We start from the raw sequence: 26,672 nt of genomic DNA, 5'->3' as shown, positions 1-26,672 counted from the left end.
ATTTGATATATACAAGCATCAAAGTAATTTTGCTGTGTTTATATTTTCTTTCAGATTTTAGAGGATCAATATCGTTTATGAATGGTTTGTGTCTTTAGATTATTTCGCTAACAAAAAAAAACTAACCTAGCCGATCTCATCGAAGAGCACAGAACCGAAATCAAAAGAAGAAGACAAATCACAACTCATCAAGGAAATGAGTGATTATGGTCCTTTGGGTATTACTAACTTCATTACCCCGTACGACCTATGTATATTGATCCTTATACATGTACATTGCTCGCAAGATAACGGCATAGCGGTGCCCACAGAAGTCTTTCTTCGATTGATATCACCCACGAGGCCATCAATAGAATGGAACCCTCTACTCAAGGACAATAGTAATCTTCGGCCTGCTTCTGCTGTTCTACCTCCTATACTGCCTATACTGGAACACGTAATAAGGATATTGCTGGATGAAAAGAACAATAACAAAGTGGCCCTGACACTAATGGGCTATTTAGAAGCCATTGATGGGTTGGATTCAATCAATAGATTGATGATGGATTTAGAGAAGAACTGTTTGGTCAATAATCATAGGTCGATGAAAATGCGTACAACAATAACAAGAAGACAAATTACAAAGGCAAGTTTTTTAGGGACATTTTTATCAACATGTTTACGGAAGTACCAATTTGGAGATTTTGAGATGAGAGAGACAATTTGGATGAATTTGGAGAGTTTCAAATCTGTTTTTAAAAAGACTTCATTGTGGCTGAAATTTAAGGATAGCATTCATGTTCAAAAAATAAAACAGTGTCTTTTGGCCGACACTGAAACTTCTACGGAGGATCAAGATATGATGGAATTCTTTCAGCATTTCAATGGAAGTGGTGATGTCAATTCAAAGACCATGAACGAGGAGGTGTATGGAACTTTAATTTCTATCCAACATTTGCAATCAATCGTTAACTGGCAGATCATGAATTGGTTGGATAATATAGATGATGGTGAAACGCCATATAAAGAGCAATACCAACTGGTTTTCGGTTTATTAAATACGCTTTCGTTAAATGATGCTACAAGATTTCCATTGGTATTCATTCTGAAATATCTGAAGGCTATCAAAGAGAATAGTTACCAAATTGCCTTAGATTCATTGCACAATTATTTCGATTACAAATCAACAGGTAATTCACAAAACTACTTTCATATTTCTCTTCTGTGTCTTGCAACATTCCATTCAAGTTTCAATGAGTGTGATGCAGCCATCAATTCTTTTGAAGAAGCTACGAGAATTGCGAGAGAAAATAAAGACATGGAAACATTGAACTTGATTATGATTTGGATAATAAACTTTATAGAGGTTCATCCGGAATATGCCAATAGGTTCTATATCACTGTGGAACAGATCATAAAATATCTGAAAAATAGTTCTGATGTAGAAGATGCCAACATTTTCAGTAATGCCTATAAATTTGAAACATTATTATCCATAGTAAAGGAATCCAAGACGATTGACGTTTCCAACTCACTTTTGAAATTTATGGCTATATCGCTGCAGAACGTGCCGTCTCAAAACATCGATCTTTTCCAAAGTCTGCTTGGGTATGAAATAAAATTCTGGAAAGAACTGGGCTATGGCTCCATATCGGATGTGTATGAAAAATTTGTTTTGCAAACTTCTTCTTCATCTTTGAGGAATCATGACGATTATATCATAAACCGAGAAATAAAAACAGCATTCAAATCACTTGAGGAGGAGGATTTTTCAAAAGTCAAGCAATGTCTTTTGAAATCAGAATCACCTAAACTTGATTACGAACAGAAAACAAAGCTGAAATACTTAAAAGTAAAGTACTTGACACGAATAGGTGATTACGACCAAAGTATGCAATCGATCAACCAGTACATTAAAGATTGTTGTGAGGAGGTCATGGATTCGAATTGGAGGTTCAAATTCGAAATCGAAAGTGTCGAAGTTTTGCTTTTGAATAATGTAGGATTAAGAGGTTTACCGAAGGTAATGCTATTAATCGATAAATACAAAGAGATAGGAAATCCTTTACGGTGCATGATATTGTTGATCAAATTGTGTGAGATTCTCATCCAAGTAGGGAAAAGTAGAGAAGCCAAATCTTTGGTCGACTGTAACTTGTTCGGCCTATTAGAATTCCCACTTGTGAGAGGGCAGGTAAACAAACTACTAAAGTTTTTTAGCGTAGAAGAGGATAGGGACATTCAAATGAATTGAAGATGCTACATAAAGCAAATAAGAAACAAAAACAATAATTAACTGTCACGTGACATATGTATTTTATTGGGTGTAAGCGCAAGTGCAAGCTAACAGCCTAATCCGTTTTTAAATAAGTAAAAGGCCCTATGGCCGTATCTGTGCAAAACCAAGCCGAATAAACGGAGCAAAGGTGTCCTTTTGAAATCTTATTTTAACAAGCAAGTGTTGATGTATATAGATAAACGAGAAAGAGAGTATAATAAAGGCACTGAAAAGTAAATAGCTGTTGGAACTTAAACCGGCGTATTTAAAAAGCGAAAGGATAAAGTTACAGAAGGATGAAATTGTCGATAAAGATAAGAAAAAGAAAAAAAGAAAAATATAGAAAATATTTGGACTCAGAAATTACTAATTAGTAATGGTGGTGGTGTTGAACCATTGCACGTTGCCGGTAGACACGCTGGCAGCCGAGAAAGCACCGGTGACAGTTACGTATTGAGTAGTCATATTGGGAGTGACTGTAACGTACTGGGTGATGGGCTCCTTGGTGACGGTGACGAACTTGGTGATCGGGACGCAACCATTGGAAGAAGTCGAGGTTTGGTCCAATGATCTGATGTTGGCGCCCTTGTTGTTCGAGCCGTCGTCGCCGATACTGGCTGCTGCAGATGACGATGGAGCCAAGACGGTGGTGTCATGCAGAGTTATCAACAAAGTGGAAGTAATGGTTGAGGTAGAGATGGATTCATGGGTCGATGCAGTTGCTGCTGATCCAGAAGCGGAGAAGGATGAGGCCGCTTTGGTAACGGTGGGGATGGTTTCCTGAGTCGATGCAGTTGCTGCCGGTCCAGAGGCGGAGGTTGAAGAGGCCTCGTTGGTGACGGTGGCCGTGTTTAAGGTGAACCAGTGCGTGGAGTAGACAGTGGAGGTGGCGAAGAAGGTGGTAGTCTCGTCAGAGTATGACACAGTCGTTTCGTGGGCCTCCAATGAGTAGCTTGGAGCCAAGGTAGTGGTGGCTGAAACCGTGCTGTTTGAGTAGATGGCCGAGACAGAACCTGTAAATAAGGCTAAAATAGCGAAAATGGTAGTGGCTTGTAGCATTTTTTTTTTAGGAATAAAGAGTGACTAAGGTAGGAAGGTGGTGGTGTGGTTTCTAATTATGTAGTAGAAATTAAAACAATAAAAAAAAACAAGGGAATGGACGAGACCTGTTGATGGGTACTATGGCTCAAATAGCAAAAAAAATTCAGTAAACTGTGGGTGGGAAAAGATAAAAAGGAGAAGGAGACGCGAGAGACCTCTTGATTGTATCTATTGTAATAAAACTAATTGCTTATACGTTGGGAATATCCTATACAAGATAAGAAAAAAAATGTGCCAAGAGAAAAAAAAATAAGAAGTTGCGAAACGAAAGGAAAGAATCAATCTGAAAGAACCAAGCATGTGTCATGGAAGATACCACCGAGCTTATATACCTTACACGAAGCCCGCCGTCGGCGCCCAACAAAAGTGACGAGACCACATCCGATATCATACCATGTTTTGTTTCATAATCGACGTGCACGTCATTCCTGCAGAGAACGCCAAAATTCCCGGCCCTGGTTCAGGTACCGCGGGGGTGGGCCACGAATTTTGGCGTTTCGTGTTGTTGACACTTTCCGAAAGCGGTAATGAGCCATCGGGCTGCCACTATTTCAAGCCCTAACATCCGGCACATGGGTCTTTTGCTAGGGTAACTATTTTTGTGTCAGTACCCTGAAGCCAGATTATAGGGCTGAAAAGCTGTTGAAGTCTGCGGGTAACATCTATGAAAAAAAATCGGAAGAGGAAATGAAGCCCAATGTACAAGTATATATATATATATATATATACATGATGTGTGGTGTGTGGTGCATTACGTACTCTGCAGGCATGCTATTGTGTTTGAAGGAACAGGTAAGACGATGGTTGCAGACCTGTTTGGTATTAGAGGCACCCGCAGACGTTAATACAAGACACACGCCAGAGGCAGGATGCTAGACCCACGAATATTGCCATACTACAACCCTGCCGTGGACCGGAAGATTGCCGTGGTGACGGGTGGGAACACCGGGATCGGTTGGTATACCGTTCTGCACCTTTATTTGCACGGGTTCGTCGTTTACATATGTGGGAGAAACTCCCACAAGATCTCGAAGGCTATCCAGGAGATACTCGCGGAGGCGAAGAAGCGGTGCCATGACCGGGGCGACGGCCCAGGCCCGAATATACGGCGGCTGGGGTCTTTGCATTATATCCATTTGGATCTGACGGACTTGAAATGCGTGGAAAGGGCGTCGTTCAAGATTTTGAAGCTGGAAGACCATATCGATGTGTTGATCAACAACGCAGGGATCATGGCGGTGCCCTTGGAGATGACGAAGGATAGGTTTGAAGTACAATTGCAGACGAACTACATTTCGCATTTCTTCTTCACGATGAAACTGCTTCCCCTGCTTCGTCACTGTCACGGTAGAGTCATCTCTCTGTCCTCTGTGGGCCATCGGCTCGAAGTGATGTACTGGACTCTATGCAAGACATGGGACTACAAGCCCAACATGCTTTTTACCTGGTTTCGGTACGCAATGAGCAAGACGGCGCTGATCCAATGCACGAAGATGTTGGCCATTAAGTACCCGGACGTCCTGTGCCTGTCCGTCCACCCGGGCCTGGTGATGAACACAAACCTGTTCAGCTACTGGACAAGACTGCCCATTGTGGGCATTTTCTTCTGGCTCCTGTTTCAGGTCGTCGGGTTCTTTTTTGGCGTATCCAACGAACAAGGCTCGCTGGCCACTCTAAAATGCGCATTGGACCCTGCGTTGTCGGTCGAGACAGACAACGGGAAGTACTTCACCACGGGGGGGAAAGAATCTAAGTCGAGCTACGTTTCCAACAACGTCGATGACGCAGCTTCGACCTGGATCTGGACCGTCCATCAGCTGAGGGACCGCGGATTCGAGATATAACTAAGGAGACAGAGTAAATAGATAGGATAGATAGACGTGTGTATGTATATGTGTTGGTTATTTACAATTATTATCATTATGTTATCATTATCACTTTGCCAAGGTGGAAGAGCTTCTCTAGCTGCCTATTCTTTGCAGCGAAAAATTGCAGCAGAGCCCGAACAAAGGCATACATGACTTTTTCTTTACTTCATAGATTTTGACAGCTTTGACGTAGTAGGGTATTTGAAAAAATACGACACTCGACTTGAAGACGCCTTTCCAAAGCAAACTAGCAACGTCGCTATTTTACAGTCAATACCACACTACTGTACTAAGGTCTAAACACATCATTACACTTTCACCGAAGCCTTTTTCTCTTTTCGTTTGTTCCAGATCTCGCTTGTTTTATTAAGGAGTCGTTCACCAAATATCATATATTCCCCTACACACGCATACACATACACATACAGGTACGATACGAATAGCGGTAATCATGTCAGATACAATAAACACTTTAAGAAGAAGAACGAATGAAGAGTGGAAAGCTACGCCCGGTATTGCCGAACAGCATGAGGATCAACCCTCGACAATCATCGATAAGAGAGACCAAACTCCCAAGCCACAACTAGAGTCGTGTTGTCCCTTAGCAACACCCTTTGAAAGGAGGTTGCAAACGCTGGCTGTGGCATGGCACACATCCTCTTTTGTAGTATTTTCTATATTTGCATTGTTTGCAATATCGACGCCGACACTATGGTTTTTTGTTATCCCGTACATGATCTATTTTTTCTTTGATAGATCTCCTGCAACTGGTGATGTGGTAAACAGATATTCCCTTCAGTTTCGTTCGTTATCAGTTTGGAGATGGTACTGTGACTACTTCCCCATAACTTTGATCAAGACCGCCGAACTGAAACCAACTTTTACGCTCTCAAAGAACAAGAACAATAACGGCAAGGTGTACAAGATCAGATTGTGGCCAACCAAATATTCTATCAACTTGAAAAGCTACTCTACCATCGATTACCGTGACCAGGAATGTACGGGGCCAAAATATCTATTCGGTTATCATCCACACGGGATTGGTGCCCTGGGCGCGTTCGGAGCATTTGCAACTGAGGGTTGTAACTATTCTAAAATCTTTCCAGGTATTCCTATTTCCTTAATGACATTGGTTACTCAATTTCATATCCCTTTTTACAGAGATTACTTGTTGGCATTAGGTATATCTTCTGTGTCAAGAAAGAATGCTTTAAGGACCTTAAGCAAAAACCAATCAATTTGTATTGTTGTTGGTGGAGCCAGGGAATCTTTGTTAAGTTCAACGAATGGTACACAGCTGATCTTGAACAAAAGAAAGGGATTTATCAAACTGGCGATTCAGACAGGGAATACCAACCTAGTCCCCGTGTTTGCATTCGGAGAGGTCAACTGTTATAACGTATTAAACACAGAAGCGGACTCGACATTGGGCAAGATGCAATTATGGTTCAAGGAAAACTTCGGCTTTACCATTCCTATTTTCTATGCAAGGGGACTATTCAATTATGACTTCGGTTTATTACCATTTAGAGCACCAATCAATGTTGTCGTAGGGAGACCCATTTATGTTGAACAACAAATAGTAAATCCTCCAGATGACGTCGTTGATCATTTCCACGACTTGTATATAAAAGAATTGGAAAGATTATACTACGAAAATAGAAACAAATATGGGATATCAGAAGCAGAATTCAAGATAGTTGGTTGATCGGTGAAAAAGCTTTATGAAAAAAAAAATACTTGAACAACAAGAATTTTTACAGTGTCTAAGATGTGTATTTTGCTTAAACACGGTATCGTCTAAAAATACAGGGGTTTGTATACAGGAGTCATGGAATATTAATTTGTCTAAATAATCTTTATTTATTTAAAGGTATGCAATAGTAGTTGCTTTGGCACTCGAGGTCTATACAACGCTACGTGTCTTACCAGGCAAAGCGTAACTGGGATGCAGTAAATACCGGTGGTTTCCAAATGAGCCTGTTCGCATCTATGTTTCTTCTCTTTTTGGCTTTCAGTAGATTGTATCGATCTAAAATATCTTCATTTAAGAAAATGATATGCTGTCCCTTATAGTATCGTAAAATATTCAAAGTCTTTGCAGTGTGCAGTATGTCCGTTGTAGTCATTGAGGTCATCGAACTTATTTCGTCGATAGTAATCTCCTTTTTATGCTCCACTAGTAGAGTTATCAAAGTGTCTGACCAATAGGCTCTGTAGGATAATAAACCTAGATCAGATAAGGGTTTTTCCGGCGAACCAACCTTGTTTTCCTTCTTCGACAACTCGTAAGAAAATTCGATCAACAACTTACCATACCCCATTCTTTGATATTGTGGTAGTGTTAAGATACATGCCACATTGTAAGCATCTGCGGATTCCTTTTCCTTAGAAAAGTACCCCACCAGGTGATGGCCAAGTTCATCTCGTCTTGTCATGCAATAAAATAAAAATGGGTCAACATCATAATACAACGTTTTGTGATCCAAGAACAGTTTTGATAGTAAACAGAGATTACGACACCACGTCCTCTGCTTTCTCCCATCGATTTCAAAAAAAGATACGTAATCATCACGATAAATTTCATTCCCTGGTGGGTGTCTAAGTGTGCACTTCTTCCTGTAGCGTTCGTATTGTTTCTTAGATCCAAAATATTGCAGTGTAAAGTCATCAATATAAATAAAGTCCTCATCGGTTAATTCAATGGGGTATGGAGAGAAATACCATGGTTCTATTTCGTATTTCCCCATGATTATTCGGTTCAAGTTTCTGACACGCGCCACTTCGTGTGGATTTTGAGTCATGGAACCGGAAGTTCTCAATTTCTTAATTTCATCCTCGTGTGATATATTTTCATCTTTAATTCCTTGTACATTCAGATTGTCTAAATCCATAACATCTGTATTTTCTCTTGACATACCATCTACTCCGTCTTGCAAAGTTGCCTGAGGTGTGGCGGCGGGTGTTTTCTTCTTCTTTTGCCTCTTGTTATCTTCGTCGTCAACTGCTTTTGGTTTTGGATACAGTACATCTTTATCCAGGTTTATTCTCTCAGTGGTGATCCATTCGTCCAAACGCTTATTGTAATTGACGTAGTGGACATAAAATTTTGGTGGTGATTTTCTTGTATTTATCGATAATATCTCAGCAAGACGTTCCTCATCATTTTTTTCGACCCAACATTGGCATTTAATAATAATATCATCTACAGAGTCTACCTTTTTGGCAATACCAGGTTCTTCTTCCCCGTCATGTGACATCTATAATTTGTTATAATCTCTTGGTAATGATAGACAGAATACGTCTAGGGAAATGGTCGCCTGCTGTCCTTTTCCTCTTGTTGTGTTTCTCAAAATATATGTCAACTTTATATCTTCCTAACTATTGTTCCATCAGCCATTGCTGTACCTTTTTTTGAGGCCGGGTACCGGTTTGAAAATTTTCCATAGTTTTCCACTATAACAAAAGGAATACACGCACTTTGCTCATCGATTTATTAAGTCCATTGATTTGGCCCCAAAAAGACCAAAGTCTCACTTGCATATCATGTCTGATTTAACTGATGTTACTGTAAAAAGATCCCTTGATACTACTGTTGAGTCTCCGGAAAATGTCGCCAAGAAATCAAAGATTGAACAGCGCATTCAGATAGATAGTGGTATTCATGAAGCAGATGTCGGGATTACTTATTTTCTATCCCCAGAATTGTCAGGATTTAAAGGACAAATCAAGCAACGGTACACTGACTTTTTAGTTAATGAAATTGATCAAGAAGGCAATGTCATTCATTTAACAGATAAGGGGTTTAAGATGCCAAAGAAACCTCAACGCTCTAGGGAAGAGGCCAATGCAGAAAGGGAAGTTGAAGCTGCTAGAAGACAAGAATTTAAAGTTGATTCTCAATTGAGGGAGGAATTGGTGGAGATATTTGGGGAAGAAGATGTGTCCAACATCGAAACCGTCTACCGCATGGCTAATAAGATGGAATCAACAAAAAGTTTTGAGGATAAGACCGTTAGAACTAAGATTCATCAGTTATTACGTCAAGCTTTCAATAACGAACTTGAATCGGTAACCACTGATAACAACACTTTTAAGATTGCAAGATCTAGTAAAAATTCAAGGGCTAACAAACAAGAAAAGATCAACCAAACCAAAGATGCTAATGGCGTGGAAAATTGGGGATATGGTCCAAGCAAAGATTTCGTTCACTTCACCTTACACAAGGAAAATAAAGACACCATGGAAGCCGTCAATGTTATAACGAAGTTGTTGAGGGTTCCAAGTCGTGTCATCAGATATGCCGGTACCAAAGATCGTAGAGCTGTAACATGCCAAAGACTTTCTATTTCAAGAATTGGTATGGATAGACTAAATGCCTTAAACAAAACTCTAAAAGGGATGATTATCGGTAATTACAACTTCTCAGATACAAGTTTGAATCTGGGTGACTTGAAGGGCAATGAATTCGTTATTGTTATTAGAGATGTAACTACAGGCGATAGCGAAGTCTCACTGGAAGATATTGTTTCCAACGGTTGTACATCATTATCAGAAAATGGGTTTATAAATTATTTTGGTATGCAAAGGTTTGGTACATTCAGTATCTCTACGCATACAATTGGTAGAGAATTACTTTTGTCCAACTGGGAAAAAGCTGCTGAATTGATTTTATCTGACCAAGAAAATGTGCTTCCAAAATCTAAGGAGGCTAGAAAAATTTGGGCAGAAACTAGGGATGCTGCCTTAGCCTTGAAGCAGATGCCTAGACAGTGTCTTGCTGAAAATGCATTATTATATTCTTTGTCCAACCAGAGAAAAGAAGATGATGGGACATACTCTGCGAACGCTTATTACACGGCTATAATGAAAATTCCAAGGAACTTGAGAACTATGTATGTGCATGCTTACCAAAGTTATGTCTGGAACTCTATCGCCAGTAAACGGATAGAGCTATATGGTTTAAAACTGGTTGTCGGTGACCTTGTCATTGATGATACTGAAAAACCTGTGTCTGAGACCAGCATAGACGATGAAGATTTTGATGAAGATGTTCGTGAAGCTCGGTTTGTTCGTGCAAAAGCTGTGACTCAAGAGGATATTGACTCAGGTAAATACACCATGGAAGATGTTGTATTACCATCACCAGGGTTTGACGTGCTTTATCCTTCTAATGAAGAATTGAAGCAACTCTATGTGGATATATTAAAAGCAGACAACATGGACCCATTTGATATGAGGAGAAAGGTTCGTGATTTTTCACTAGCTGGCTCTTATAGAAACGTTGTTCAAAAGCCAAAGAGTTTAGAATATAAGATAATCCACTATGATGATCCTTCTCAACAGATAGCAAACACAGACTTGGATATTTTGAATAATACAAGGGCAAAAGAAAGCGGTCAAAAGTATATGAAAGCCAAATTAGACAGATATATGCCAGATAAAGGTGGTGAGAAGACTGCTGTGGTATTAAAGTTCCAATTAGGGACATCTTCTTATGCTACCATGGCACTGCGTGAGCTAATGAAGCTCGAGACTTCTCGCCGCGGTGATATGTGTGATGTCAAACAGGGAATCTAATGAGCTGGAATGTATTCTGTATATTTGTTTACTTTTTTTAATTAATGCTTTTTCCGTACATTTTTTTATGAACTTTGATACTGTGTCATTCAAGGCGTCGGTAATTGAATATGTGTTCGCAAGGCGCACAAAGATAGAGCGTTTTTTAAGAAAGAACTAACAACTTTATTATGTGATCCTTCTGAGGAAGTGATTACGTTCCTTGCACAGAATAACTCGGAATCAAGGCGTTGTTGTCCAATAGCTATCAATACATTATAAACAAAAAACAAGAATAACCTCGTGTATTGAGGTTGAGCATTAACGAAAATAATAACAATAATAAGCCAAAAGGTGTATCACTTCATCAGATGCATCGGAACTATTATTCGAATACAGAAATTTACACAAAAAACGGAGGCTCAGAAGATGTAAGAAAAAAGGTTTTAAGATCGAGAAAGCCATCTTTTTTTTCCTTCTTTAATGACACTTCAAGTTCAAACGGGAACGAACTTGTAGGTTTTAGACGGTTCGCAAAAGCTTATTTGTTTGGGGATGGGACTGATTCATGTGGGACTGATTCTTATACACCTGTTAAGGCAATTGCGAATAAAAGACGTTCAAAGAAAGAACATAAAAATGATCAGCAACTATGGAAAAGACAGCATCATTCACAAGGTTGCTCATTTTTTATAGAAGATGACATTAATAAAAAGGCAGAAACGGCAGTCAAGGATTTATACGGGAATGGCAAATACAACGGTCACGATTCCGTTTTTAAAGGAGCTCAGTATACGGAAGAAACAGAATACAATGAAAAAGCAACAGAGGCTCAGAATTCTACCTTTCCCAAAACAAGATCGGTGTCAATAAACGATATTCCACGTGGCACAGGAATTGGTAGCGTTTTGTCTCAAGTGCGTGGCGGATCTTTGGAAAGAATTGTGGTTTACAGGTATGATACTCCGGAACGCTCTTTGCATAAAGTTGACCTATTTTTCCTAAACTATGATGGGGCTCAGTCATTTATGAAGTATGCGACGACGAATATTTTTAAAGTCAACGGGACTCATTTAAGACCGGAGTGGATTTTCCTTGAAAGCACATATGAAAATATTATGAAAGAACAGTCGGTAAACAGAATATTAGATGAGGAAAAACTTATATCAAGATGCTTGATCGTAAAAAAAAGTTCATCAAAAACTATAGTTACCAAACCAAGTCAAGACAAATCACAAAGTTTGGAAAACATTGACATTCAAGAATTAGAAAAGGATTTCCAAAATTTTGGGGAGGTTTTAGAAATTACCCCCATTGTATCAAGGAAATTATGTGTTTCCATATTCTTTTATGATATATCCAGTGCTATGAGAGCCATGGAAGAATACGAACAAAAGGGATCGTATTTATATAATAAATACTTCAAGACATGGACAATATGGTATGGAAAAGATATTACAGACCAGCCTTGTATCGACCTGTAATTGAAGCATGTAAAAACTAAATAACGAAATTAAATCTTTAAAAATAATGAATGTACATGACGTCTATTTTATGAATGTTTATATTTTTTTTATTCTAGATCACTTTTCATCTAGTCTATCAAAGACAACCAACAATCCGCCAACGAGATGCAACGAACCGGTTACAAATATCTCAACAGGGCAATCGTATGATTTTTCAATCAATTCGTTTGCTGTTTCTATATTCGGAGTCACATGTACACGAGCATGATTTTTGTCGATTTCAGTCCAGTCCTTAGCCAATAATTCTTGGACTTTCAGGTTTTCTACATCTTCTTGAGAAGTGTTCATGGAAACAAGATCGGCACTGTATGAACCTGATTTCCAGGTGACGTTTGTGGTGAATATCACATCATCAAAATTGACATCCGGAGAAACAGATGCGTGTAAATTATCTATAAGAGCCTTAGCGTCCCTACTCTGTTGATTGAAAAGAAGAATTTTCTTCTTGTTCGAAGAGCGAACAGTTTCTCTGAACCATGTAGAAGCTGCCACCATACTATCTTTGGTGTGCGCTCCATCAATATACCATGTGTCTTTCCCTCTTTCAAGAACTTGGCACCTACCTTCCCACTTAGTGCTTTTTAGACCATCTATAAATTTTTCAGGAAGTGGTGCATCTGGGTTACAACAAATTTTCTTGTTTAATATTTTGCATGCACTTAAGACTTCGGAAGCCAACATGACGGCGAGAGATGCGTTACTTTTTTGGAAGTCCCCAGCAATTCCGAGCTTGACGTCTTGCAACTGTCTGAATACAGGTACTTCTGTTAACGTTGTTTTGCGTTCCTCTGCTCTTTCTTGCAACACTTCCAACCCTTTAGGAGGCTGTTCCTCGACAGTAAAAGCCGGTGCTCCAGGTTTGAAAATCCCACCTTTATTCCAAGCAATTTCTTCAATAGTGTCACCTAGCATGAAAGTATGGTCTATTCCCAACAAGGTAACACCGCAGACAGTAGGTTTCTCAATTATATTAGTGCTATCCAATTCACCCCCAACACCGACCTCATAGACACAACTTTTACACCCTTCTTGTATAAAAGTGTGAAACGAAAGTAATGTGAGGAATTTGAAATAGCCGGGCTTACTTCCTGTGACCATGTGTGGGAATTTATCCAATGAAGACGTTGTTTTATCTAAACGGTCCCAAACTTCGAAGAAATATTTGGCAAACTTTTCTTCGGAGATTGGCTCACCATCAATTCTTATCCTTTCTCTCACTGATTTCAGATGTGGAGATGTATATAGCCCGATACGAGGAAGCTGTTCTTTATATTGGCCCAAAATGGATGAAGTAAATGCGGCCGTGGAGCCTTTACCTTTTGTTCCGGTAATATGAACGATGTTCAATTTATTAAAGTCTGATGAAGAGTAACCAATTCGTCTGGACCATTCATGCATTTCCAATAATGTCATGATGTTTTTACGATCACCTGTTTGGCGGATAGCCATGATATTGGCATAATTGGACTGTAACGAATTTAATGCGGTAACAGCATCATGATAGGTTTTGCCGATCATTCTTAATGGATTCCTGATTATCATTAAAATGGAGAGGAAGCTGTTAATGTACGAATGAAAAACAGCCAACAAATTTTGTTTTCCATCTTTCTAGATGGCTAAATGAGTCGTGATTAAATTTGATTTTTCAAAATCATCGAAACGATCTCTGCACATTAGGGTAATTCTCTTTGCGGAATTAAAGTAGCTTAATCGTAATGTGAGAAGAGACTTTGGTTTAACTACGACAAATAATACTAAATAATAGATAGTTTAGAGGGTATAGATTTTATAAGACGAAATCCTAAGGAAGGGAAAACGACAAAAATTACAGATAACATGTGATGGCATTATAAAAGAAAACAAAAAAAATCACTAGAGTAGTATGCTAAAAGAAGAAAAAAAAATTGCTTCATTAGAAAGGGACTGATGCATCGTTTATACGCCCTTTTATTGAGGAACATCAAAAACGGCTTGCACCCAGCAACGGTACATTTTTAGTTGCCTTTTTCTGTTAACCAATAATCTTCTATCAGTTCCGATTTTATTTTCCAGGAAGTACTTCTTGGTGAAGATTTCTCTCAGTTTTTCTTCGGAGAAAAAGTAGACTCTTGTACCATCACCTCTAACATAAAAGTTTTCTTCTAGAATCCTGTTCTTTTTGAATCTAACTTGAGTTAAATCATAAGCACCGTAATCACGGAATATGATCTTACCGCCCGGTTTTAAGATTTTGTGGAGGTTGTCCATAGCTTGGTCCCACTGGTTTGGAGCCAAAGCACTAAAGACAAATATCATCACTGCAATATCAACGGAATGAGGCTCGACGCCGTCAGGTAAGTTACCATCAGGGTTGGCCAAATCCCACACTGCGGCATGGCCGTACTTGGAGTTGAATTGTTCAGAGGTTTTGACTAGTTCGACTGCTCTTGGAGCAAAATCAGCAGCTATGATTCTCAAGTTTTCGTTTTCATTATCTTTCAATATTGGGAAAAAAGTGTTACCTGCACCACAACCGATTTCAAAGATTGTGACAGGATCAGCATCCTTCCTGGTAGATGCATATAAAATCGGGAATTCAATCTGTAGCCACTTCCTATCTTTAAAAAAGTTTTCTTTATTGTTTTTATAGAAAATATCCCAATAACGTGCTGGATTCTCGTTATACAACTTTTTGTCAAAATCAAGAACAGGATGCTTGAATTGTTCTTTGATTTTTTCCTCTGCTTGTTGGACCTGTTCTTCACCCCACTCAACATTATCCCAAGCGTTATGATCCCAAACTTCAGATTCCTCAGTTAGGCTACGTTTACCAAATTCAAATGGCAAATCGCGACCTATTCTTCCACCGCCGTTATCAGATGGTTCGGTTGTATTTTGGTCATCTGTATCAGTATTTTTCCCCTCATGCGCAATATTTTCCAATGTCTCTTCCTTTACATCTTGGGTCAATGCATTCAAATGCTCCTTATTATGTTGTTGATTGATGCCTAAGACAAGGGTCATCAACGACTTCCAAATTGTTCACTTCTTGAACTGCGGAGTCAGTTGATGACGTTGTGTCGTTGTCGGCGTTATCTCTGGGTGCATTGTCACTGCCATTGGCGCTAGCATTGGCATCAGAGGTGGTGTCATTCTTCTTTTCGTTTTTCTTCTTGTTTTCCTTTTCCTTGTTATTAGAAATTGCGGCATTTGTAGAGTTATCATCAACTTGCTGAGAAGCATTTTCGTCACTTTGAGCTTCCTCGCTATCAACTTGGTCGATATCGGCATCTTTTTCAGATTGAGAGTCCTTCTTAACTGGTGCGGATACGGATTCGTTGGCAGCTCCTTCTTCCGAATTACTATTTTGCTCGCTTTCTTCCTGCTTAGGATCAACAGTTCCCTTAGTTTGTTCAGCCAAGTTTTCTTCGTCGGCATTGAATTCCTCAACGCTACTTGCAGCATGTTGGTTGCTAGCTTCTTCGCTTTCCTTAGATTCTTGAGAATCAGTTCCTTCACCGGCGTTGGGGTTAACACCTTGGCCTTTGGGAGCCTCCTCTTCTTTTTCGTGGATAGTTTCAGGTTCTTCTATTGGTACATCTTCGTGCTGCTCACTTGCGTCTTCTTGAGAAGCAGAAGTGCCTTCTTGTTGTTCCGCATCCTTAGTCTCGCCGTCTGATTTGACCTGCTCTGAAGGGCTACCAGTGTCGACGGTAGCTTCGCCTTCTTTATTTGAGAATTTTTCAAATTTCTTGATTAAATCTGCAACACCCATTACAAATTGATCCTCACTAGGTATTATTTGGGTAATTGGTTATTAAGCTTCACAGTAGAGGGTTTTACTACTTGTTTACAATAAATAGTAGTAAACCTTCCGTCCATTCTTTTGATTTTTTTTTTTGGTTTGAGCAGAGCTTTTTTTCAGCGGCGAGCTCTCGCTGAAAGGAAAGGAAATCTGTACGATATAAAGGGTATGTATGCAAATACTTGTTTCAGGTTTATCGTTTTTGAAGTTTTATACAGTGGTTTTCTATACATGTGTACATTTCGTTGCAGAGGCTTTCCATACTTCTATTTATCGAATGATGACCACGGCATTTTGTCCTTGATATTCTTCTCAAAGTATTTCTTGTCATCTTCTGTCCTCATATAGCTATTGAATAGTAGATCCGAATGAGTATATGGCGCAGTCCTGTTGAATGGATTACGCGATTTCTTCTTGGCGACTAATGGTTCCCTTGTAGCGTACCAATCTGAAAAGAATAAGTTCAGTGCGTTAGAATGCTCCAGTTTGACCAGATCGCCATAATACTTTTCTAACTGTTCTTCGCTGTAATTTGTTGGTTTAGGGTCAATTCCAATGTAATGTATGTTTGATCGTGGATAGTCGATAGCCATTGCATGGCAGTTAACAAACCTTTCCATTTTGAACGCAAAACCAATGATAGTGATCTTCTGAGGAAATCTGTTGGTAACCTCTTTGAACCTATACATAGAAAAGATTAAATTATCAAGCGAGTCTAGTGAGAACTCTTCCGTGGTAATTGAACCGCCATAAAACAATTCGTCTATATCTATACGCTTTCCGATCAAAAACCTCTTGATATCTTGTAGCAAAAGGCGCAGTTCGTCATCGAAACCAGGGATTGAAATATTATCATTGCACATTGCATACCTGATYAGCTTTTCGCATAGAAAGTAGTAGCTTTGTGCTTCAGATATGACACCGGCTTGCTTTTTAGTTTGGGATCCACTGAATATGACAGTTGCATGGTTCATTCTTTGCAGCAGTAGTTTGATGGCTGTTAGTCCATGCTTGATGAACGCCAAATGATCGTTACCTTCGTATTGAAAAGGTGCCAAATGCCAGTAGTCAGGCAATTGACCTAAATTTATGGTTCCATTGCTTGATTGTGCTGAAGATTTCCATATCGAGTGGCATGGTACCAAAATCAGTTCAATATTTTCACTCATTCCAGCATTTATTTTCTTTTGGTCTGCAATTGTTTCTATTTTTCTTCAGATTTTTTTCTGGAGCTTTTTTTGAAAGCATCAAGGCTCTTCTTTTCTTTCGTATACAGATTTTGTTTAAGTCGTATCTCTTCCCTCTCATCAAGAATCAAGGATTACTGCCATGAGTACTTTGGCGTATGTAGATGGAGTTGAAAGTATCCTTTTGGCAAATTAAAACAGTTCGAAATAAAACACAAATATAAAATTTGGACGGASAATGTTGATAAATAGTAACAAATATTAAACATTTGGATGGGTTCTTTTCTGAGAAAAAAAATGAATCACAAACATTACTTATTATTAATTTTTCGTATTTATCATTTTCTAAACACTTGTAGTTATATAATAATCTCCTTCTCTTTCGCCCACAAATCTTTGTCAAATCTCCAATGCAATGCGGTTGAGACGTCCTTTTTATCATCCTTAGCGCCGATTAACGTTCCACTTGGCACATTTTTCTCAGAGAGCTGAAGTGTCGATGCCAACTTTCTGAAAATATCATTGTCGCTTGGCTTTTCTGCATCACTGGATTCGTCTTCTTTGGAGTAGTTTACTTGTTTAAACCATCTTCTTTGCCACTGAACACCTTTCGCAGCTTCCTGTTCTCTCAAAGCTCTTTGTGCATTTTCTAGCTCTTCCTTAGTTTTCTTTATCATACTATTATTGCCCGATCTAATTGCTTCTGCCACGTCTTTCCAAGCTCTTCTGCTCTCCAAAGGATTCTGCTGCTCGATTGGCTTAACTATTAAATGCTCGGCGGGTGTCTTTGACGAATCATAGAACTGGTGTGGAACCTGCGAGTCTTTTTTTATAATTGTTGAAACACCTGACCATTGTCCTGAAATCAAGTACAGAGCATCCTCTTTATGGCTGTGTTTATGGTCTTGAGGATTTTTATAGATTCTTGCCTTGAATGAGTTCTTCTTACCGGTAAAATACCCTCTACCTGAATATTCTATGACACACAGCATACCATTCGATGATTGAATGAACGATCTACCACCTAGTTCGACAAAGGGGGAAGCAACTAAAATACCTTCAATGTGTAAAGGTGGAGTTGTGATCAGGTAAGTTTCGTCTTTGATTTTCAAAATGACATGTCCATATGGCTTGACGGTTAGTGTCAGAGTCTTAGTAAAACCGGTTTTAATGTGATTGTAACCTTGAAGGGAAACGTCATTCTTATCGTTAAAGATTGAAAATGCGGTCATTGGTGGATGATGTGAAACCTGCTCACTTAAAAGTACTGTTTCTCCAAACTCTGGATTTTTATCACTTTGCCATTTACCAACAAATACCTCACCTAGAAATGGATTTAAAGGTTTCTTTTCAGAACCCATCGATTCGTTCCTAGAAGAGTATTGTGACCTTAAAGTAGAAATGAACCATCTAACCACCGCCAACATTCGCGCCACTTCCTGTGATTCCACATTTGGATCAAAGAGACAGTGTTCTTTGTAGTTTTCACCGTCAATGAACGATGGCTCCAGAAACAAATCTGGGTGTTCAGCCCAGTACTGAGAGAACTCCGTCAATGATGTAGGAGAAAGAATAAATGGAGGAGCAGACAAGGACGACAGATCGCCATTGAACGAACTTATCGATTTTAAAAAAGAGGTCCAGGATGATGAATTTGCGTGTTGGGACATTTTCCTTTGTAACTAACTGACTACACTTGGACGTATGAGGACTTCAGCAGAAAAAGAGTAACCGGACTCAGAGACACCTCTAAAGGAAAGAAGGCCTAACTGAATCCAAGACAACAAGATGCAAAAAATAAGATAGTTTATAAATCTTCCTTTTAACGACCTTTTGACGGCAAACCTCGACCATTTGTTGAATGCAGGGAACGAGCCCAAACAATGCATTTTGGCCAAGCGCGTCAAACCGGCGATGCTGATCCACAAACGATTGCTATTGTTCAGCGCAGTGACAGGCGCTGTGAGGCAGGCAGACTATGGGGCTGAAGGTCGTTTAAGTGTCAAATGGTCACCCTCCCGGCTGGCGCGTCCTCGAGGCCCCAAAGGAAGAAAATGAGGCGTATTATTATTAGTATTAATACTTACTGCTAGTATAGAATGAATATACGGGTCGGAATTTTTCATTTACGATTATACAGCGCAAACTCAAAACGATAGCCCTTCTCCTCTTGGGAGTAGCGTTGGTCGGAGTCTTTTTTGGGCAATTCGACCGTAGTGGGGAGAAATTCTTTCAATTGGGCCGGATCTTGCTCGCTAAATGCTTCTTTCAATCTTTTCGCATCCAGGAACGTATCCATGGAAGGTAGTGCGGTTTCGCTCAGCGCGTTTATCTTTGTGATGAGCCAGTGGTCTGTAAGTGGGAACATTTGATTGTAGACTTCGCCACCGCCAATCACGTATATTCTTTCTAATGAGTCTCGAAACTTGTCCTCTAGATGGTTCAACGCGTTTTCCAGTGAATTGCTCCTAATTATTGCTTCCTCCGTATCGTGGGCGAAGCCATCACTGAAGCTTCTTGAAATGACTACGTTCATTCGGTTAGGCAAGGGGCGAAATTTAGGTGGTATGGATTCCCATGTTTTCCTGCCCATTATCACAGCATTTCTCTTACTTGAATCCTTGGTCGACGAAGTGACCTGTCTGAAATACTTCATTTCCTTGGATAGCCTCCAAGGCAGGCCTCCTTGGAACCCTATACCCATGTCGGGTTGTAGGCATGCCACGATGCCGACAATAGGAATCTTTCCTCCAGCCATGTCTGTTCTTGTTGGGCTTGCTAGATATACTCACTATCGTTTATGCGTAAACCTGCAGTTTAACTATAAATTAAAAAAGTAAATATTGTACACACTAGCGATGCTGTGACCTCATCAACGCACGTCCAGAAAGCGAAGAGCAATCTATGTCGACGTCGTTCAAAACGAAACACATTGAGCACCGTTTATGTATCATATATTGGTTGGGTAGGTAGGTAGGAATCAAAACTACAAAATTCAAAAAAACATACACACATACATAAAAATCTTTCGCAGATCCGATCTCTCTATTGAAAATCAAACCTTTGATTTTAAGCAATTTAGAAAAAGGAAAAAAGTGGTTAACTTGTCAGACTGCCATTTGTACCCACCCATGAAGCCCTATCCCTTCCAAAAAGGAAGTACATAGGATGGGTCAAGATCATCGCGCCATTAATCATAAAAGCTTCCAAAGGAAGAAATTACAAATGCAACGGCAAAGCAAAATTTGTTAAAAATTATAGATGGCCGAACCGCTAAGGATTGCGGACCAAGCTAATTTAGATTAATTTCAATTTCTCACTCTAGGGTACAAAGGTTATGGGCTCATCAACCAAGTTGGATTCAGTGGCTCTTTTGAAGAGTCAAAGAGTGACGATTCCTATAGAAATGATCCTACTGTTGAATGTGTTAGTCAAAACCTGAAGCTGGGGGGATTGGAAGGTAGTGAGATATGACAATCGCATAGCCAAAGTTATAGGCATTGCGTTGTTGAACTCTTAGTGAAAGTATAGGGTATATTACATACTGAAGTACGTCGACACAGATTTTAAGTAAAAATAAGATAAGAATTGAAAAGAATACAGGACAATATTTTTTTAACCAACAAAATGCAAAGCCTTTTTATATGTTTGTCCGAGGAAGCTGACAAGAAATTTTTTCAAATCTTATCCTTCGGCTGAAGACTTTGGTTATAAACAAAAAAAAAATCAGGGTTAGACGTGTAAACTGTGTGGGGTCTGGGGGCTTCTTTTGTTTAGACGGCGGCACCAGAACACCCACACATGAACCCAGACACCGAAGTATTTTTTTTTGTCTTTGGAAAAAAGGCTTTGCGTTTCCTAGACGCGTAATACTTGTGGAAGTAACTACTTGCGGGGGGAGGGCTATTGGAATATTTTCTACGCAGAGGATGGTCCTTCTTCGGCGAGCTCCCTTGGGCCAACCACGTTAGAGCTTCACCTCTAGACAGAGCTTACCGTTCCTTCCTCTGCCAAGGATCTTCCTGTCCCGAACAGCAGACAGGAGGTTTCCACCTGTCTGTTGCCGATCTCTGTCTGGGCCTGCGACATGTGAAGGCGCTTGGTCTCCAATGAGGCATGGTCTCCATAGTAAGGCTACCTATGGCTCCTACCGGTTACACTCAGTGTTGAGTCCTAGATATACATTTGATATAGCTGATTCTATTGATAAGTGTTCATTTTGCCTTAACAACCTTTAGAAAAATAGAACCAAAGAAAATCAAAGAAAAAATGGCCGAATCCCATAGATGTATGTTACCAAGACTATTAGATTGACAATATTGTCATAGTGAATTACGCTCATTTGAATTTGAACTAGAATGTTGAAATTACCAGAGGATACACGATATAGTTAAAAAGTTCTCATAGCACCACTACTTTTAATAAATGTGCAATGAAAGAACAATTCATAAAAAATGAAACGCTTTGAACAGTTTTGAGGAAATACCATTTGATGAAAAAGCATCATTAACAAAAAGTAGAAAACCGAGAAAATTTTGAGAATTACCACCAATAAAAAGAATTTGTGGAAAATAACGTGTCTCTACAGAAGAATATATGTCTAGTAAAAGCTAATGGCACAAAATGGGGTCGTCTCCAGCAATTAATCGCTGTTTCAAGATATTGTGCTCGATCAATAGACTACTACTTCACTATGCAATGCGTTTTATGAAGACAAAATTACTAACAAACCTAATGCAAAAATTGACTGTTTCAATTTATTTTTATTTTAATAGTGTACGTTAAAGGTAAGCACTTGTCATACCAAAGATCTAAGAGAGTCAACAACCCAAATGTCTCTTTGATCAAGATCGAAGGTGTCGCTACTCCACAAGATGCTCAATTCTACTTGGGTAAGCGTATTGCCTACGTTTACAGAGCTTCCAAGGAAATTAGAGGTTCTAAGATTAGAGTTATGTGGGGTAAGGTCACCAGAACCCACGGTAACTCTGGTGTTGTCAGAGCTACTTTCAGAAACAACTTGCCAGCCAAGACTTTCGGTGCTTCTGTCAGAATCTTCTTGTACCCATCTAACATCTAATTAGGTTAAACCAAAACAAAAAATTATAATTATTGTTATTAATATTGTATAAAATATAAAAAATAAGCATTCATATATATATCCTTATTTTTTGTTTTTATATTTTGAGTTCTGCCCCATTTTTACCGCTCGTGATCATCCGTGTGGAGTATTTTACAGAAGTGACTATAATTTGTTTGTTTTATGCGGTAAGATGGCTGCATTATCACACTATGCTGCCAGGACCCATCTTTAAGAAACTTATTGCCAAAGAAATAATATTATTACTCTATAATATGTCCTTTACTTACCGATATACCTATATATACTGAAAAACTAAATCCTCATGCTTCTTCTCTTGAAAAAATTCAAAACTTTTCTTGCTGTTGAAGTCTGAGCCTCAACGTTGTGCCCTTCAGTAGACACTGTACTTCTTTCTTCTTCTCGTAACGTTGAAATCATAACAGAAGCTCGCATAGGCCTACTAGGATTGCCACTTCCAGTATTACCAGAATTGACAATCCTTCCTCCACCGTCATTAATGTTGTTAGCAGGCGTTGGTATAGTCGGCACACCGTTATCGACAAGAGTACGCGGTTGTTGCTGAGTTATTTTGGTACTGCTCTTATTTGACTGTCCTGATGGATTTCTAGACGACACAGGAGGCATATTGACCTTTGATTGACGAGATTCCACAGTGGATCTCGACCCATTCAAGGATGAATATAATGACATGAAACTGAACCTTTTTCTTTCGTAGTTTTTCCTATTTTCTTTTTCCAAGGAAAAAACCGATTTGTTAGAAGGATTGACAACATTACCTGGCCGAATTTCAGTATCTTCTTCACTAACAGAGCCATTGGACTCTTTAGCAGTTGAGACCACCGATTCATCCTCCAAGTCGATCTTTTCAAGCGGCGCAACGTTCTCTATTATTTTATGAGCAAGATCTCTATTCATTTTCGCGATAGCTTCTGTTGTTGGTTGATCACCATAATTCAGGTCACCAATAGCATAGTGATAATCTACCGGCGAATTTTTCACTGCTGGGCCTTCCGGTAATATTATAATGGAATTATTAGAAACAGCAGCTTTAGTAGCATCATGTGCAGTGTCCGAAGAAATGCCTTCTGGCTTCTTTGAAGAAACCAAGTTTTTGCAGTCCGGCAACTTTCCGGTTAATTTATTTACCGGAATATCCATTAAACTCTCATCCGCAGTGTTTCGAATAAGCCCAGGATAGTAAGAAGTAGGCCTAGGTTTATTACGAGGCACGTGGTAATTACCGACACGATGGAAATCCTCCTGAGTAAAAGTCGTCTGATTGGGAGCGTTTACCTGGCCAGTAGGTTCCGATGATATATTCCTTGTCCTCGCGATGGTAGGAGAGCCAGGGATTGTAAGAAGCCCAGTAACTGATGTATGTTTCTTGCCTTTGGAAGAGTGCCTAGCAGTTTGTTCTGCTTGTAAAGAGCTGTTCGTGGTGTTTCGTTTATGATTGTTCGATTCACTTGAACGATCGCTAACTACCCTAGATTCAGTTTGATTTCTTTTCGTATTGTTCGGTATCAACGTGGAATCGCTGATGGATATTGATGAATCCGGTCTAGTAGCCACGGGTTGCGGAGACATTCGAGATTGCTCTATGGTTGACTCTATTATCAGCGAGTTCCTATCCCTACTTTTCGAGTGGGAGGATGTTGGCGAGGAATAAGTTGTATGTCGACCAACATCGCCCCCAGCAGCTAGTTGCGGATGTCCTTTTTGCAATTGTTCATCCCAGTAGTTCGGCTGAATGCTTAAAAAGGCCTGATGTGGTTTCAACCACTCATGTCTTTGAATTGCCCGTAAGCTTACTCTTCTTCTTGGGTTCGGTACCAGAATTCGTCTTAAAAGGTCTCTTGGAATAGGCGTTATATACTCAGGAAACTTAAGGGGTGTTTGGGTAATGTACTGGTATAGTCTAGCGATATCGTCACCTGTTGGATTTTCATGATCGTCATCCCATGGTAGATACCCAGCAAGCATAGCGTAAAGAATGACACCACAGGACCAAACATCCGCCTTCCTCGCCTCGTATGCCTTAGTACTAACGACTAATTCTGGTGCTGCATAACAAGGGGAACCACAGGAAGTACTCATCAGTTCATTATCTTCGAAGAATTCATTCACAAAGCCAAAGTCTGTGATGACTAGATTTTCATGTTTATCCATTAATAAGTTTTCCAGTTTCAAGTCCCTATGAACAAGTCCCTTGGAATGCATATAGTTGACACCACTAATTAATTGGGCAAACAGCCTGCATGCAGAAGATTCCTTTAACCTTCTCTTTCTTTGGATATACTTATAAAATTCACCTCCAGATACAAACTCCAGTACTATCCCAATGTACTTTGAATTCTGTAAAACCTCTTCTAAATAAATAATGTTTGGATGGGTCAAATGCTTCAGTGCATTAATTTCACGGTATATTTTAACTTCTTTATCGGCATCTTTCTTGATGGTATCTCTTCTAATTAGTTTTATCGCAACTTGCTTAGGAACCTCATTGGGCGAGGATGCTTTAGACCAGCCCAATTTAACTTTACCAAACTCCCCTTCACCCAGAGTAGAACCCACTATATATGGCCCAAAGGTGGCATGTTTCCGTGGGCTTTTACGTATAGGATACAAAATCTCGTTATTCCTTTGAAGAGGATGGTGGTTTCTTTCGGTGGCGACATTGCCACTATATGTATGGCGTTTGGGTACGGAAGCCATGTATCTATATTCCTTGGATATACGATGTGTCCTGAATAAAGTATTGTGCGATGAGTTCAGGTATGAAAAGCTAGGTTTTCTCGAGAAACAAAAAGCTGTGATACTTGAAGCTCACGATAAGCTCAGTAAACGGTGAACTTGCTATAAAGGGAGCACCAAAAACACAACAGATAATATAACCTTCAAATGAAGCGTTTTTTGGTTAAATGGTGCTAACACTAATTCACCGATGCGATTGTTTACAACACTATAATTTTCTACTCACGTTGTGAGTAGAATTCGCCGTCATTGTTTACAAAAAAAACAGCACTGAAAAGGCCATTCTTAGAAGAAACAAAATAATATTTGAGGGAGTACATAAAGAAGAACCTAAAACCACTATTAGATGTTTCCTATATACCGTCAGCTCATAGTTTAACCGCTTTTCGCAGTACATGTGCTTTGAGGGTTGATATTCTTTTATATTTTCATTAGTTCACAAATATATACAAGTAAACATAGTAAATAAAACTTAACTGGGCAGAAAAAGGAAAGCACGTGTGGATAAATACATGGATCATAACAATTTCAGGTAAGATTAGTTTTCTTCGCCTTTGACGATGCCAACCTTAGCCGGTCTGATGACTCTGTCATTTAAAGTGAAACCTAACTGTTGTACGTGAAAAACAGTACCTGGTTCTTTATCAGGTTGTGGCAGCTCAAATGTCGCTTCATGCTTATTTGGGTCAAAATGTTCTCCCATTGGGTCTAATTTTTGAATACCGTGTTTTCTTAAGGTACTTTCGAAAACATCTCTTGTCATTCTGACACCAGTGTACAAGTCACTAATTTCTTTGGATTTCTGCAAGTCTTCCTCTTTGAAAGCATTTAAAGCATGGCCAAAGTTATCTACGGACTCTAATAAGTCCTTTGCAAATTTCTGTAATGCAAAATCTTTAGCTTTTTGAATATCTTTCTTGGTGACTTGTTGCAAGTTTCTGAAGTCAGCGACGGATCTCAACAATCTGTCCTTTAGTTCAGAAGCCTCTTTTGTCTTGACACCCAGCTGACTCTCCAATTTCTTGATTTCAGATTGTTCTTCAGTCAAATTTTCGTTGTTTTCTTTGGCTTCTTCTTTCTTGGCTTCCTCGGAATAGTATCTCATCGTTGTAAGTGGAGTCGCTCTCCCTAAAAACGTAGAAGTCATCAAGGAAGTTCTTGGTCCCCCTTGGACGAACGACTTCCTAGAGGTGGCTCTCATTGTGGCTGCTGTAAAGGCTCTCATTCTCTAGTTTCCAATGTGTTCTTTGGTTAACGCAGTATACTTTTTAACTTTTGATGTAAAGCAGAACTTGGCAAGGCTGGAAGACTTGTAGCTACGTATGGTAAGCACACTGTAGATAGTTTAAATTTTCACGACACATCAGGTGTCTTGCTTGATTCATGGGAGTTTGTTGGAAATTGCGTTGCGAGAACATGATATATCACTGAATACGTACACCAAGCCCAAGAATTGTCAGTCATTAAAATGCCTATCCTATTCATTAGTATCATATACCTATATCCGAGTCTATTTATTTATTAAGCTATCT

General features: G+C 39.4%; 14 protein-coding genes across 14 annotated transcripts; 6 read left to right on the top strand and 8 right to left on the bottom strand.

The window, feature by feature from the left end:
- Positions 1 to 196: 196 nt before the first annotated feature.
- APC5 (anaphase promoting complex subunit 5) lies at positions 197 to 2,233 on the top strand (the record flags this gene model as incomplete). Its single annotated transcript, XM_018368068.1, has 1 exon — positions 197 to 2,233. One exon carries the CDS (start codon positions 197 to 199, stop codon positions 2,231 to 2,233), a length of 2,037 nt encoding a protein of 678 aa, XP_018219450.1.
- Positions 2,234 to 2,623: 390 nt separating this feature from the next.
- SRL1 (Srl1p) lies at positions 2,624 to 3,316 on the bottom strand (the record flags this gene model as incomplete). The annotated part of the gene is made up of 1 exon (XM_018368067.1): positions 2,624 to 3,316. The coding sequence occupies one exon, from the start codon at positions 3,314 to 3,316 to the stop codon at positions 2,624 to 2,626; it is 693 nt and encodes a 230-aa protein (XP_018219449.1).
- Positions 3,317 to 4,227: 911 nt separating this feature from the next.
- On the top strand, positions 4,228 to 5,202 carry ENV9 (Env9p; the record flags this gene model as incomplete). The annotated part of the gene is made up of 1 exon (XM_018368066.1): positions 4,228 to 5,202. One exon carries the CDS (start codon positions 4,228 to 4,230, stop codon positions 5,200 to 5,202), a length of 975 nt encoding a protein of 324 aa, XP_018219448.1.
- A 475-nt stretch (positions 5,203 to 5,677) lies between these two features.
- DGA1 (diacylglycerol O-acyltransferase) lies at positions 5,678 to 6,934 on the top strand (the record flags this gene model as incomplete). Its single annotated transcript, XM_018368065.1, has 1 exon — positions 5,678 to 6,934. The coding sequence occupies one exon, from the start codon at positions 5,678 to 5,680 to the stop codon at positions 6,932 to 6,934; it is 1,257 nt and encodes a 418-aa protein (XP_018219447.1).
- Positions 6,935 to 7,151: 217 nt separating this feature from the next.
- On the bottom strand, positions 7,152 to 8,486 carry ESA1 (NuA4 histone acetyltransferase complex catalytic subunit ESA1; the record flags this gene model as incomplete). The annotated part of the gene is made up of 1 exon (XM_018368064.1): positions 7,152 to 8,486. The coding sequence occupies one exon, from the start codon at positions 8,484 to 8,486 to the stop codon at positions 7,152 to 7,154; it is 1,335 nt and encodes a 444-aa protein (XP_018219446.1).
- Positions 8,487 to 8,772: 286 nt separating this feature from the next.
- On the top strand, positions 8,773 to 10,806 carry PUS7 (pseudouridine synthase PUS7; the record flags this gene model as incomplete). The annotated part of the gene is made up of 1 exon (XM_018368063.1): positions 8,773 to 10,806. One exon carries the CDS (start codon positions 8,773 to 8,775, stop codon positions 10,804 to 10,806), a length of 2,034 nt encoding a protein of 677 aa, XP_018219445.1.
- Positions 10,807 to 11,156: 350 nt separating this feature from the next.
- Positions 11,157 to 12,269, top strand: SSP2 (Ssp2p; the record flags this gene model as incomplete). Its single annotated transcript, XM_018368062.1, has 1 exon — positions 11,157 to 12,269. The coding sequence occupies one exon, from the start codon at positions 11,157 to 11,159 to the stop codon at positions 12,267 to 12,269; it is 1,113 nt and encodes a 370-aa protein (XP_018219444.1).
- Positions 12,270 to 12,368: 99 nt separating this feature from the next.
- MET7 (tetrahydrofolate synthase) lies at positions 12,369 to 13,853 on the bottom strand (the record flags this gene model as incomplete). Its single annotated transcript, XM_018368061.1, has 1 exon — positions 12,369 to 13,853. One exon carries the CDS (start codon positions 13,851 to 13,853, stop codon positions 12,369 to 12,371), a length of 1,485 nt encoding a protein of 494 aa, XP_018219443.1.
- Positions 13,854 to 16,361: 2,508 nt separating this feature from the next.
- Positions 16,362 to 17,264, bottom strand: DI49_5062 (uncharacterized protein; the record flags this gene model as incomplete). The annotated part of the gene is made up of 1 exon (XM_018368060.1): positions 16,362 to 17,264. The coding sequence occupies one exon, from the start codon at positions 17,262 to 17,264 to the stop codon at positions 16,362 to 16,364; it is 903 nt and encodes a 300-aa protein (XP_018219442.1).
- Positions 17,265 to 17,641: 377 nt separating this feature from the next.
- Positions 17,642 to 18,952, bottom strand: HES1 (oxysterol-binding protein related protein HES1; the record flags this gene model as incomplete). Its single annotated transcript, XM_018368059.1, has 1 exon — positions 17,642 to 18,952. The coding sequence occupies one exon, from the start codon at positions 18,950 to 18,952 to the stop codon at positions 17,642 to 17,644; it is 1,311 nt and encodes a 436-aa protein (XP_018219441.1).
- A 452-nt stretch (positions 18,953 to 19,404) lies between these two features.
- Positions 19,405 to 20,040, bottom strand: DFR1 (dihydrofolate reductase; the record flags this gene model as incomplete). The annotated part of the gene is made up of 1 exon (XM_018368058.1): positions 19,405 to 20,040. The coding sequence occupies one exon, from the start codon at positions 20,038 to 20,040 to the stop codon at positions 19,405 to 19,407; it is 636 nt and encodes a 211-aa protein (XP_018219440.1).
- Positions 20,041 to 22,236: 2,196 nt separating this feature from the next.
- Positions 22,237 to 22,362, top strand: RPL33B (60S ribosomal eL33 domain-containing protein; the record flags this gene model as incomplete). Its single annotated transcript, XM_018368057.1, has 1 exon — positions 22,237 to 22,362. The coding sequence occupies one exon, from the start codon at positions 22,237 to 22,239 to the stop codon at positions 22,360 to 22,362; it is 126 nt and encodes a 41-aa protein (XP_018219439.1).
- A 315-nt stretch (positions 22,363 to 22,677) lies between these two features.
- KIN4 (putative serine/threonine protein kinase KIN4) lies at positions 22,678 to 25,101 on the bottom strand (the record flags this gene model as incomplete). The annotated part of the gene is made up of 1 exon (XM_018368056.1): positions 22,678 to 25,101. One exon carries the CDS (start codon positions 25,099 to 25,101, stop codon positions 22,678 to 22,680), a length of 2,424 nt encoding a protein of 807 aa, XP_018219438.1.
- Positions 25,102 to 25,678: 577 nt separating this feature from the next.
- On the bottom strand, positions 25,679 to 26,365 carry MGE1 (mitochondrial nucleotide exchange factor MGE1; the record flags this gene model as incomplete). The annotated part of the gene is made up of 1 exon (XM_018368055.1): positions 25,679 to 26,365. The coding sequence occupies one exon, from the start codon at positions 26,363 to 26,365 to the stop codon at positions 25,679 to 25,681; it is 687 nt and encodes a 228-aa protein (XP_018219437.1).
- Between the last annotated feature and the right edge of the window lie 307 nt (positions 26,366 to 26,672).

This window comes from Saccharomyces eubayanus, chromosome VIII, assembly GCF_001298625.1.
Source record: "Saccharomyces eubayanus strain FM1318 chromosome VIII, whole genome shotgun sequence".
Taxonomy (NCBI): domain Eukaryota; kingdom Fungi; phylum Ascomycota; class Saccharomycetes; order Saccharomycetales; family Saccharomycetaceae; genus Saccharomyces; species Saccharomyces eubayanus.
Note: the sequence above shows the minus strand (reverse complement) of the source record. Positions and strands in the feature narration are given on the sequence as shown.